This window comes from Drosophila ananassae, chromosome XL (genome assembly GCF_017639315.1).
Source record: "Drosophila ananassae strain 14024-0371.13 chromosome XL, ASM1763931v2, whole genome shotgun sequence".
Classification (NCBI taxonomy): Eukaryota; Metazoa; Arthropoda; class Insecta; order Diptera; family Drosophilidae; genus Drosophila; species Drosophila ananassae.
In genome coordinates, this window is record NC_057931.1 from 12115687 (window position 1) to 12129312 (window position 13626).

The 13626-nt window shown below is 33.8% G+C and overlaps 1 protein-coding gene across 1 annotated transcript; it reads right to left on the reverse strand.

Annotated features, from left to right (window-relative positions):
* Positions 1-1171, reverse strand: LOC6503045. Its single transcript, XM_001963315.4, has one exon. It carries the CDS (start codon positions 1081-1083, stop codon positions 85-87), a length of 999 nt encoding a protein of 332 aa, XP_001963351.1. The 5' UTR covers positions 1084-1171; the 3' UTR covers positions 1-84.
* Positions 1172-13626: the final 12455 nt, after the last annotated feature.

The window sequence follows — 13626 nt, forward strand, 5'->3', positions numbered from 1 at the left end:
TTTTAATTAATTTTATTTTGTAACATTTATTTAAGTGAGTTTTAAATAATAAGCAATACGTCCTTGCGACACCAGACTTGACCATCAATATCCTTTAACATCCTTGGAGCTCGGGTCCCGTTTCGGGCACTGTGACGCGCACTTACAATCGTTAAGAATGGGTCTCATCTCGGCCTTCTCCCTGATATTGGCCAACCTGCGATCGATTTCGGCCACTATATCGAGAGCAAACATTTTCGCATCCGAGATTTCAAAGTTAAAGTCATCAAGATGGCGGCGCAGCAAGGACTTTCGGAGATATCGATGACTGTATCGAATGCCACAGGCCATGTTGTTTTTACCAACCAAATAGCACATTTGTTTCGATAACTTGGCGGTGGCCAAGGACTGATGAAGAGTTTGGCAATCTTCCAGATCATTGGCCGTCTCGGCCATCCATTTCTTGTGTTTTTTGTTCAAATGACGCATCTTTAGGATCTGACACTCCACGCCCGATAGTTTCCTGCCGATTTCGTGTAAAATCGATCTCATATTTCGATAACAACAAATCAATTGATCGATTTCGCATTGCAGACGATGTTGGGCTCGTTTCAGACAAAGAATTTCGGATTGTTCTGCCGAGAGACCTAGCTCACAGGATATGGGATCTAATTTAGGTTCTGGTTCCCTTTCCTCCCCCGTTTCCATTTCCGTTTCCGATTCTGTTTGAATTTCCTTTTTTTTCTGAATTAATATTTCAGTTTGCAGAATTTGTATGCGTTCCAAAATTTTATCCAGATTCTTGACCGTTTTTTTAACACTTTCGTCCTCATCAGTGTCCCTATCCTCGCATATCATTTCCTCCCACGGTAGGTCCAGGTCCCCTTCCTCCCCAAAGGTCTCGTAATCCTGCACAGAGTCCTCTTCCACTTTTTTGAAGACTTCAGGCTTTGGAGTAATTATCGCTCGAATGATTGTGTCCATATTGGCGAGGTCTACATTTTGGCAATTGCCTAAGGCATCGAGAGTATTGGCAAGTTCGTCCAAATCGAATTCGTTGTCAGTGTTCCGAATAGGAGTAGGTTCTCTTGATTGCCGCTGCATCTTGATCCTGTCTTTCGGAGTCCTGGTGTTTAAAATGTGTGTTTTTTAAGAAAAATTTTAAAGTGTTTCGTGTGAGTATTTTGTGTGTGTTTATTTATTGAAGGCCTTCTAAGTTTTATATAATTTTTTTAACAAAAACATAAGGCATATCTTCAAAAACTTATCTTTCAAAGAACCAAAAAGGTTTTCAAGAATATTTTTGTAAAGGATACAATTTTTAAACTAAAAATAGATTTAGAAAAAAAAGTGTAAGGGAAAATATAAGATATGGTTTAGGTTTTGGATTTTTTTTATATATTGAAAAATACTTAAGTAATAAAACATATAAAAGAGAGATTTTGTTGAATGTTTTTTTAAAAAAATGCCATTTATTTCATTCTTATAATAAATAAAGGTTTAAAATCTTAGTAAATGGTGCGAAAAATAATAAACTTTATGTTTTATTACATTTTATGTAATGACTTATTCTAAAAATGTGTATTTTATTCTTTTTTCCATTATTTCCTATTAAAAAATAATCCCCGAATCCGCTCCTGCTTTTTGAGTAAAGACTGATAAGAAAATTTATGGTTACCCAGTTGCTCTGGCGGCATAATTGCGCACCCACATCCAGACATCCACAATCCAGAACCACATGAAGTCCGGCAGCAAAAAAAAAACGAAATAAAAATAAAATAAAAAAATGAAAATTACATAGAAAAAATAGGGGGAAAAAAAGAAAATAATAGAAAACAAAAAGAAAAACCGAGAAGAAGGCGGTGAAGAATGAGGCTTGTGGGCTTGCTTTGGCGTGTGGCTTCATCGCCAATTCTTCTGGCAGTTTCTGGCCCCTCTCCGCCCCTCTAGGCACTCCCGTCGGTCTCCTCCGGCCCCCCACTTACCCTCCAGCATGGCCAACAGTTGACTTTGTTTACCCGCAAGTTGTAATTTTCTGCGAAAACCGTCAGCCGCAGAATTGCTTTTCTCCATCTCCGATGGGGACTCGTGGAGCTCTGTCTCTGATAAATCCCGCTTCTGTCTGTCTTTTTCTCTGTCACGGTGGCACCACCACCACCACCACCACAACCACCGCCACTACTTCGACTACCAGCACCACCATCCTGATCTTTTTCGGCACCACCCAGAGTCCCCCCCATTCACCAGCCCCTTGGGGCAATTGCAATTGAAGTGCTGGAAGCCCCCCATTCTGGGCTTCTCGGTTTGCTAATTGCTTGCCAGATATTCGGGCTTCTACTTAGGGCATTTGTCTCCGAAGAGTCGAAGACTAGCAGAATCCCATCAGCTCAGGCGATCACATTTTACACAGTTAAAAAAGATCACAAATAAATACATACAAAAATAGCATTTAAAATAAGGAAATAATAGCTACATTTCAAATAATTATATTTAATTTCACATAAGCTTAAAAATAACTATTATATATTTTAAAATATTCCAAAAACAATTTTAATTCTCAGTGCATTTCACGTAACAACATCGATTGACAGGCTTTTAGCCAACTTTGCCATCCCATTTGGCCATTTGAAGGCATCGCCAAGTCATTGAGGTATTTTCTGAATTCTGAATTTGTCGCATGTGGAATTTCGCAGGTCTGTATGAAGAAAACGTTTAAGCCGAGGCATTTTAGCCAAGATAGGATACGAAAGCCAGGAACGAGGTCAGGTTAGATAAATAATGATTAAAAATGGGTTTTATGTTAAAATTGTTCAGTTTTTTAATCCATTTATGGAAAGAATCTGGAAAGAAATGAATAAGTTAGTTTGAGGTTTGAAGTTGAAAGGATTTGGTTTTTAAATTATTTCAGTGATATAATGTTAGTAAGAATAGGATTTTATGTTATTTTATGAACTAAACAATACATGTTTAATTATATCTTAAATATAAATATTTTAAATGCATTTTAAATGAATAAATTAAATGAATAAGTTAGCAGATTAGATAGGTTTTTGTCATAGGCGGTCAGTAAATTTTATCATAAAATCCCTGAAACCTTAAGTAGTAAATATATCGAATAAAAAACTATTTAAATAAATATAAAAAAATACTATTTAATAAAAAATAAAAGGTATAAATAATAGTTATAAATAAATAAAGAAAAACTAAAACTAGTATTGAAACCACAATGTCCCCCTTAACTAAAGTCATACTTCCTTCATTGTTTAAAATTTTCAACTCTAAAATTGAAACTTTTTTATATGGGTCCTAAATATTAGTTTAGTTCCCACTACTAACTAAAGTTCATATATATTTTTTTAATTTTTCTTTTTTGCCATTTGCATAAGAAAACAAAAAGAAAAGTCGTGTAGTCTGAGAACCAAGATGTGTACCGCTAAGATGCCTAATTACATCCAAGACGAGTGATGACCGATGATGGCCATAAAAGTTCACATGAGCTGCTGATCTTGCCCCACCCCTTGCCCCCCTCCATCATGGCCTTACCTTGCCACTTTGCCCCTTGCCACGTCTGTTGCCTGAAATCTTTGGTCATGCAGGAAGTTCAAGTGCGCGAAATGAAAAAGAATGCGATTCATGAGACTTTGCGGCCGTCAGAAGTCGGGAGATCGGCAGCGGTGGGGATTCATAAAATAATAATACAAATAATAATAAATAATAATAATAATGCGAACCAGAGACGAGTCGAAAACGAGTAGCGAATAATGCAATAAACATTAGATATAGAACAAGTCAATAGAAAATTACGATTTATGTAACAAGTTGTGGAATTCAAGTGCGTTTATTTCCGCATCTGGAACTAAGTGGAGAAGCTAGCTCATAAAAAATAATGTCATAATGGTAAAGTGATGGACTAGAGAGTGTCCTGTAAAGGGGATTATATATTTTAAATTTTTTTGTCTATTTTTTTGAGACTTTTTTATAAAAACAATGAGATTAAGGTTACAGGGAGTTGAAGAGGAATTTTATTTTAACTGAAATCTTAAAAGATATGTATTTATTTTAAAATCTCTTTATTTCCAAAACATTTTATTTCATATATTAGTCAAAATATGTCATTTATTTGTTGATTAAGTTCTTAGAATTTAAAAATATTATTAAATAAACTGTGTCTGTGATTTACCTTAAAGTTTTAGAATTTCCCATAAATTTCATTAAGAGCTATATAATTTCTTACAAAAACAAAAGTACTTGGCAAGTTGTCGAAATTTTATTGGAACCTCAATTATTTATATTTTTAAAGCCCTTGTAACACCCTTAAAATAATACTTTAAAAAAATAGATAGTGTTGTTTAAATATATTTTGACAAAATATACAATGTCTTAAACTATATTTTCTCTATTAACCTTAAAACTAATATACCCTTTTCATATTAATGGATAGCAAAGAAAGCGATTCGCTGATGGGAAGGTGGTGGCTGAAAAAAAAAAATGTAAGGATCGTAGTGGATTGGATTGGATTGGATCGGTGCAGAGCATCCATCAGAAACGCCATGACTCAGTCAGTCCAGTCGTCAGTTAGTCAGTTGGTCAGTCAGTCAGTTATTAAATGTGACCATAAGAAATAGAAGCAACACCAGACAGACCAGAGTTGAAAAGGGGGAGGCCAAGGGGTGGCCATTACTATTATATAAAAGAAAGCACTGAGAAAAATATATAAACAAGATTTTCTTTCTAAAGTTATATGTATATTTAGATGTTAGAATAATTATTATTATGCAATTATTAAATCAACTTTTGTTTTAATTTACCTTTTTTTAAGACCAATTATTTCTCAGAGTACACAACTAGAAGAAATACTTGGCTCTTCGCCTTGGACTTGTAAAAATCATAGCTCGGCTAAAGCGTAAAGGCCAAGAATTATAATTTTCCAATCAACTGATAAATTTTTAATGATGGTGCCCCATCTGGGGGCAGGCAGAGTGCTAGACAGAGAGATCTCTAATATGTTGTCCAAAGTGCATGCTGGAATCCGGCTAAAGATGATAATAACGATGATCATCATGATGAGGCATTGGACACCAGACAGTGGACAGTGGACAGTGGACAGTGGACAGTGGACACTGGACATGTGTAAGAGACATTCCCATAGGTGTGATTGCCGGCGCGCAAGAACAAGTAAGACACCAAATTACTGTTAACTAAACACACATACACATACCCCAAAGAAGGGGGAGGGACTTAAGGGGGGCTTGGGTGGAAAAAGAGGCGCCTCGAATTTCCTTGGCATTAAACCAAAAAGTGGTTTCGTGATCGATGCGGGCCTGATTGCCAATCCTTCTCCGCCTCCTTCTTATTCCCTCTTTCCACACCCACCTCTTCACACCTCTACCTCTTGGGTTTTCCCCTTCACCCCTCCTGGGAAAATCTATTATGCTAATTTTGTTGCCTAAATCCCAAAAGTAAGAAAATCTTTTGACCAAGTCTTCAATTACTTTTCTAAAAAGACAGTTAAAAAATTGTTTTTATTAAAATTATTTACAATAAAATATCTCAAATTTGAACTCAGTTTCAATTTTTATTTGTTTTTATTTAGTTTTAGTATTTAATTTGTTGTTGTAGACTTACATATATAAAATTAAATATTTTATGATTCATTTTTAATAAAGTTTGCTACTTAAATAGGTGTTTATGTTATTATAATAATTTTATTACTTATTAAGTAATTATTATGATATAACTTTTTTTATGATAGTAAGTTTATTTATTTCGAATTAAGTTTAAAAAGTGTATTAAAAAGCTTAAAAAATTCAAGAATCAATGTTTAAACTAATATTATTACTAATCTTTTAATTTTAATATTAAAAATAAATTAAAATGCAACTATTTTTCTAAAAACTCCCCTTTAAAGTCCCTGAGAAAATCTGGCATTTTTGGCAAGCGATCGATCGATTGTGACCGTTATTTAATAAGGAAATTTTATCAGGCAGTCAGTCAGGGGGAGGTGGGGGGTGGTGTCTCCATAACCAGACTGAGGACTGAGGACTGAGGACTGAAAGGCGCCAAAAGCTAGAAGCGTTTCTCATTTTCTTGCCCGTTGGCCGTTCTACGCATACAAATTACGAATGCAAATGCGAAATGCTCTTAACCCCATAGATACTAGGTATCCCCTTACCAGCTCCATACCCCCCGCCCCCCTCTGTTAACCGCCTGAGGTAAAGGCAGATCGAATGAACAGCAAATTGTTCGCACGCTTCGCTGCCAGGAAAATACTGGGCTTAGCAAATGCATTTGGGATTTTTGCACATTTTCTTTTTATTTTTTTTTTTTCAATTACAACAAACGTGGCCAAGATAGTCATAGAGACACCCAGACAGACAGACAGTGAGAGAGAGATGGGAAGTACCAATACCATTACCAATTACCAATGGCCAAGAAGAGCCAATAAAAAGTTGATCGCCGTCGCCTTTTGGCCACATCTCCTCACAGACTCCACCGACTTTTATTTCTCGGCCCGATCATCGCAGTTTGTCAATTAATTGATTGCATTCTCAGGCAATTTCCCGGCCAACAATAATAACTGTCGTATTTGCGCTTAAATATGTGCATCTTTTTGCTCTCCCTCGATCTTGGTCTTCTTTCTATTTTATTTTTATTTTTTATTTATCATTTTCCCCCCTTTTTAATCGCATCATCTTGGTGATCGGCGATCGCGGGAAAATCCTTGTCTAGTTTCGTTTTTGTTACCCTGTTTTGAAGTTTGATAAGATTGTTGGCTTATACATTTTATTTATTAAATTAATGTATGAAATAGTAAAGAAATATTTACACATTTTTTAGATTTTATTTATACACGGGCCTATAACTTTAAATAAGATTCCCATTTTCTTCTAATTCTTTTCCCAACTGCATAATTTCTATGATTTTATTGGAGCATAACAACTTTTTTTTATAATTAATATATTTCTGTACTTTTAAATTTTATTTTTCATAAAACTTATGTTTTTAGTTTTCTAATATTTTATAATCATTTTTAAAAGAAAACTTTTAAAACAAATCCTTAAAACGTACAACAGCCTGTCAAAAGAGCTTAGTTCTTTTGTTTTCTGAATATCTTAAAATAATTTCTAAAATTCTATAATAAATTTTATTTTCTAGCCAAAACCTTAAATTATAATCCACATAATTTCCAAGTCGATAGGCCACATTAGTTACCAAAAAAAACACTTGATACTCCAGACAAAAAAAAGAAGGCCAATACAAAATATGACCAGAGGGTCCGCCAACAATTGATTTATCATATATTTATTTTCAATACTTTGGCTTTAACTTTTACCGCAAAGTAACTCCTCGGCCATGTGGCTGGTGGCTTTGTTCTCAGGCTCAATTAGCCATTATTTGTGAGCCAACCAGCCCGGCCGAAACGAATTTCAATTCATTGTGGCTTGTCTCGAGCATTTTCCATTTTCCGCCAGCTGTGCGCCTTTCTTTTGCCAAATAAATCATTGCGAAAACTTCAAATCCAATTTCTAATTTTGTTGTTGTTTAAATCTCATTTAATTGAGCCTTAAGTTGGCTGTTTAAGTGAATTTTGTATTTAATTCATTCGATTTGGACTAGAGTTTCATGGCTTTAGTTTCCACGATTTCCATTTGAAGAGAAAGACGAATTAAAAGTGTTTTCTTGTTCGAATTGTAAATTTATACAAAGATTCATCTATTTTATTGTTTTTTTTTCTCTAGTTCTGGTTTTTAAGAGTTTCTAGAATAGAATAGAAGAAATAGAAGTTTTATGAGAATCGCTGTAGGCTCTGTTGCATTTCTTCAACATGGAATATATTTTATTCATTTATTTATTTATATTATATTGCCCTTTTCTCTTCTCGGGATACTGATTCTCATTCCGAATCATTATTCTTTTCATTTCATTGTTTCTTTTCATTTTTTAATTGTCCCCCTTTTTGTTGGTTTTTTGTTGCCCAATTAGGATTTTGTATAGAAAGCCAATGGGTTTATTTCGTTTTATTGACTTTTAATGAATGCAATTCCAAATCCACACACAGTCCATTGTTGGGGATTGATTTTTATGGATTTCTAATTGGGAGATACCAACAAAAAAAAAACAAGAAAAATAAAAAAAAATGTCATTTTCAATGTGATCGCCTTTCGGTTTGTTTTTATTTTTTGGATTTTCAATCAAATCAACATCAAAGGTGAGGAAAGGTAAGCAAGGTCGCTCTGAAAATGGATTGCAATACAATAGCTTAACAAATACTTAAAAAAAATACATTCTTGTTTTTTATGTCAAAGCCCTTTTTTCTTCAGACATCAAAATGAGAACAACTTCTGATCAGCATTCACTATTTATAGTTAAATTTTAGCAAGTCTTTATTTAGCATAAGAATGGTTGAATGGGCCTTTTAGTTTAGGCCTAAAATGTGTCTTGTCTTCAGGCTTTCTTTAAAGTGTTTAATGAATTCCTCAAGGGCCAAGGTAGCCACATTAAAATGGCAATAAAACAAGTAGAGACTGCTGATGAAAAGTTTTAGTGATTTTCAGCTAAAATAACTATAAAGTAGATTTCAAAAATAAGGTTAAAAATTTATAAAATTTTTTGAATAACAGTTTCTTGAGATAATTAATTTAATTATTTTTGGATTTATTCAGTTTATTAATAAGCTCATTGTATTCTTTCAAATATTAACTTATTCTTGTTTTTTAAATCAACTAAATTTAGTTTATATACAAAAATGTTCAAGTTATTGTTTTCTTTTATAAATACCATATTATTTTTTTACTTTGTTCAGAAAACCATCTCAGGACTTCCGCTTCTCAAGCAACAAAACAAACCTTTTCTATTTAATTTTGCGGAAGTTAAAAATCCCCAGCCTCCCAAAAAAGAACAACAACTTGGGCTAATTTCTACCCCAAAAATCTACCGAAATGCTCCATCTGTGAAATTTGAGTTCCCATCGTTGAAATCAGAGCTTCATAAATAAATTCCCATAAAGTAAAGGATCATCAACCCTTCTGCCACAAAAAGACCAAGAAGCGCACCCTTGATCATCTGTTGTCTATTTAATAAATTTTTTTTGTAGATCTGTCACAGGTAGAAAATAGGGTAGGTGGATATACTATATATCTGAATACCTGTCAGGCACTACCACCGAGGGATGCTGAAATGTTCAAGTTTCCATTCTCACATATCGATCAAGAAAATTTGATTCGCAAGACAGGCAGCAGCCAGCACCCTCGCTTTTCCGATTTTTCCGCATTTTCCGCTTTTCCGCTTATCCGTGGGAAACAATTACAGGTGCTAGTTCCAAAATATACATTTCCCGAATATTCAGAATATGAAATTTAATACTTTTTGTATTTCATCTGGCCAACATTGTTGCAAATATTTGCTTAATCCGATTTGTTTGGCTTTGTTTCCCTCGGCTGGTGAGAGAATTTTCCAAAGGCGTGTGTATGTTGGATCATTTTCCGGATATATGTATGGTGTGTAGGTATTTTTGCTCCCTTCTGTCAAGGGGGATTTACAGAAAGAATGTGTAGATCTGACAATTAACGAAAATGATTTGATGAAACAGAAGCCAAAGCTACAAGAAAGCGACAACCGCAATAATGACAGTCACACAAATCAACAAATCACGATCACACAAAAATCACGATTTCTTGTCTTCCAAAGAAATAGAGGGGCAAAAAAATGGAAAAAGAATCCAATGTTAAGACTGGCTAAAAAAAAGAAAGAACTACACAAACAGAAGCTCCAAGGTAGACCAACATTGTAACAGAAACATGGCTAAATCGACAGTTTAGCAAAAAAAATTAGGGGACAAAATTGCAATCTATTTTGTTAGAAGCCTTTAAAAAAATATACAGGGATTCCTAAAGTTTTTAAGATAATTATAGTTTTAGATAACATTTGGAATTCTTGGTTCTTAAAATATTTTTAAACTTTATTTCAAATGATATTTGTTTAAAAGACATTTTTTGAAGAAAAAAGTAACGAAACTCTTACTTTCATTAAATTATTAGGCATCTTAAAAAATGTAAAAAAATTCTGATAACTCTGAAAATATTTTTAGTTTTTTTACTTAAAGATTTCTATGTATTATATTTTATTTTTAATTTAAAAGACATTGTTCTCGATAAAACTTTGAATCCAAAAATAAGACAATTATTAAACAAATTAAGTTAAGTTGAAAAAGACTCTTCATTTCTTAAGTATATAATGTTTTTGTCCCTAATGAGCCCAATTCCTTTCGAAAAATTAGTTCCTGCCTCAAGCCAAGCTAATGCCTCAGACAATGTTGGCCAACAACCTCCAGTGGAGACCAAAATGTGGCCAAAATGTGTTGGCAATTTGTCAACATGTTATGACAACCGAGCCGGGCTAAGACCCAAGCAACCAATAATGAACAACCAACAAACGACAAGCAACAACAACAATGTACAAAGAAGCTAAAGCAAAAAGCAGAAACAGAAGCAACATCAACAACTCCAAGAGAGCAAAAGCAGCAACATTATTGACATTAGGGCACCTGTTTGTTTGCCAACTAAACTATGATTACCGTTTGTCATATACCCGACTCTGATACCCTAACATTTTTTTAAGTGGACATAGAAGACAATTAGAGCCGTTTAGAGACAGTCTAGAAAATGCTAAATAAATATATGAAGAATAGTCTGAGAAGTCAATAAATAGTATAAATATTTTGGTTTAAAGTAGATAGCTTTTAAATATTTTTCAAGGGCTTAGAAATTGATAATTTTGAAATTTAAAAATGCAAATATCTTGGGAATAAAACTTTGTATTTATTAAAATATAAAACAAAGACTATTCGATTTTCAACAACTTATTATTTAAACCACTTCAAATCCAAGTAGAAGTCCTGAATAAAAATACTATTTTTTGGTGTAAAAAACATAAAGCTCCAATTAACTCTTAAATATAAATCTTTCATATAAAAATTGTATTTCCCTGAAGTAGAGTATTCTATTTTTGGTTAAAAAGTTCTTAAAGAATTCGGATTGCTTTCGGTCTGTCATTGAGGAGACAGCACGCGTACATCCAAGCAGCCGAGAGCCATGGCAACAATATCAGCAACTTGGTCATAACTCGTGACTGACTTCTCAGACAGTTAAAAAAAAATATGAGGAGGAAAAGGGGCCTACCAGGGGCGTGGAGGGCCAGTAGGAGAAGGAGGAGGCCAAGTCCAAAGCCAATGTTAATCACAGACGAAACAAGCCCATGGGAGAGGCATAGAAGGTGGCGAGCGGGAGTTTCAAAGAGTACAGAGGTAAAATACTATAGGATTAAGAACTTATAGATAATTTTTAATATTACTTAATATTAACACAGGCTATAGTTCTATTAGTTTATATAATAGATTGTTAAAACAATATAGTATAAAATAATTTTAAAAACCTCTCCTCATTTCTTGAAATTTATTTTTCTTTTAACTAAAAATAGTCCATAATTCCTCTCACTGTTTTAAGCCCAAAGTCAAGTGGCCAAGTGAAAGAGCCAAATGTCTAAGAGCAAGTCTGGAACTAAAACCAACAAAAAATTACAGAAACAGAAACAAAAACAAAAACAAAAAACCAAACCCCAAATGCCGAAAACTTATTGGCAAAAAAATGTTTTCGTTGTTCGCTGGCATGTTGTTGTTTGGTTGTTCATTGGTTGTTGTATAGTTGTTGTTTTGTTGTACATTTCTGTACGTTTCTTGGTTGTTGCTTTTTGGTCAATGAACAAGAAAAATGGGTTTTCACGGTTACATGCGTCTGGCAGTTCATATGCATAGAGATATACTTACTCATAAGCCTCAAGACTGAAGAAGCCTAAGATATTATATATGCATACTATACGATGCCCCAAAAAGAAAACTGACAAAAAAAAAATGGAGAAAAATGTGCAGGTGTGTGATAAATGTTAATGCATCATTTCCAGGGGGGAAGGAGGATGGGGGGCACACACAGAGACACACACCCAGACTCCCAGCCACTCACTTGGAGGAAAAATACATCCTGTCAACGCCAGAGTTCTCACGATATAAACAAATAGAAAACAGAGAAAAGGCCTCAAAAGGACTCTGAAAGGACCTCTTCTCGGCTTACCATTCACGCCTATTTTTCAGGTAAATTTTCCAAAAATCAGGTAGACAGACACTGCTGGGACACTGTTCTGTTATCGTGGACAAAAACAAAAATATATAAATTAAATTGCAATCACGGTAAAGGACCTATTTCTTGTCCTTGAACGACTTTCACTTTTACTTTTAGTTTTCTTTTCTAATTGCTTAGATAGGATTTGAAATGTTTCTTATCTTTTAATGAGCTCACTGAGTTGAACAAAATTCTTTATTTAATTGTTTCAGGCTTAAACTTTAAATTATGATAATTTATTTTCTTTATTTGGCTAAGCATTACACGTCTGAGCAAGTTTTCTTTTTTTATTCTTACAACTCATAACTCACAACCCTTTTTTAAGAGAAATTAAGTTTATTAAAGAGCAGCTGTTGATTCCAGGAAGTCAGGTGTTTAAGGCATTTTCATGGTTTTGGTTTTTGATGGAGCTGTTGATTTTTCGAAGAATTTTTAAGTGGGCGGAAAGTGTATTATCAGCACTGAAAAAAATGTTTAAAACAATTATAGATTTTGTAGAGTACTTACTTATTTTAAACAAGGTAACATTATTTAGATTTATTAGTAAATATCAATTATTTATTAAAAGGGGACTTGAAGAAAGTCTTTTTAGCTTTATAAATTTATATTAAAAGATTAAAAGATTTGTATAAATAAATATGTAATAACTTAAAATACTTAATACTTAATAACTTAAAATTATTTGAATTTATTTTATTTTTTAAACAAATTTTTAACTAATTCTTAACTACATCATTTGATTAAAAGAAGTATTTTAAAGTCTAAGATATAAAACACAATTTAAAATGTTATATAAAATAAGTTAAAAATTGTCTTAAAACTTTAATGAAATATAAAATAATTACTTAATTTATATTTGTGTTATCTATTTAATATTTAAGCATTATTAACAATGCATTCTATTCCAGTGGCTTTTTGAAGGGTGGGCAGCTTAGACCCACTTTCTTGGCCAAGTCTTGACCGCATTTAGTGGCTAATGACAAGTCTGGCTTGAAACTGGCATAATTAATGTGCATTAAAAAGGGTAGATATATTTATTAGATTTGATGAAAGGGGAATCTCTTTTATTTGTTCCCTTTTTGTTCAATGGCCAGCCACGTGCTGACCCGGCTGTTCGTTTTGGTCGCGTGCCCATGGCCGACTGGCCCGCCCCCTTCTTGGCGAGGTTTTCCGAGAGATCCAAGATCCAAGTGCACACTTGATGGTCAATCAAGGCAGTCAGCAGTCCGTTAAGCCGGGGGCTCAACTGTACTTGACCCCGCCCCCAAACCAACAAGCACCCGCCCCCCAAAAGGGGTCTCTCATTTTCTTTTTTTGATTTTTTTTTGATTTTCTGCATAATCAGCTAATAAATAAATCTGATGGAATAGCTGATATGTGAAAAAATGGCATGGATTGGCTTTAACTGGATGAAGTTATTAGAAAACTTGTTGAAAGAGATAGAGAAAGAGAGAGGGAGATGGCAGATGGTTGCAAG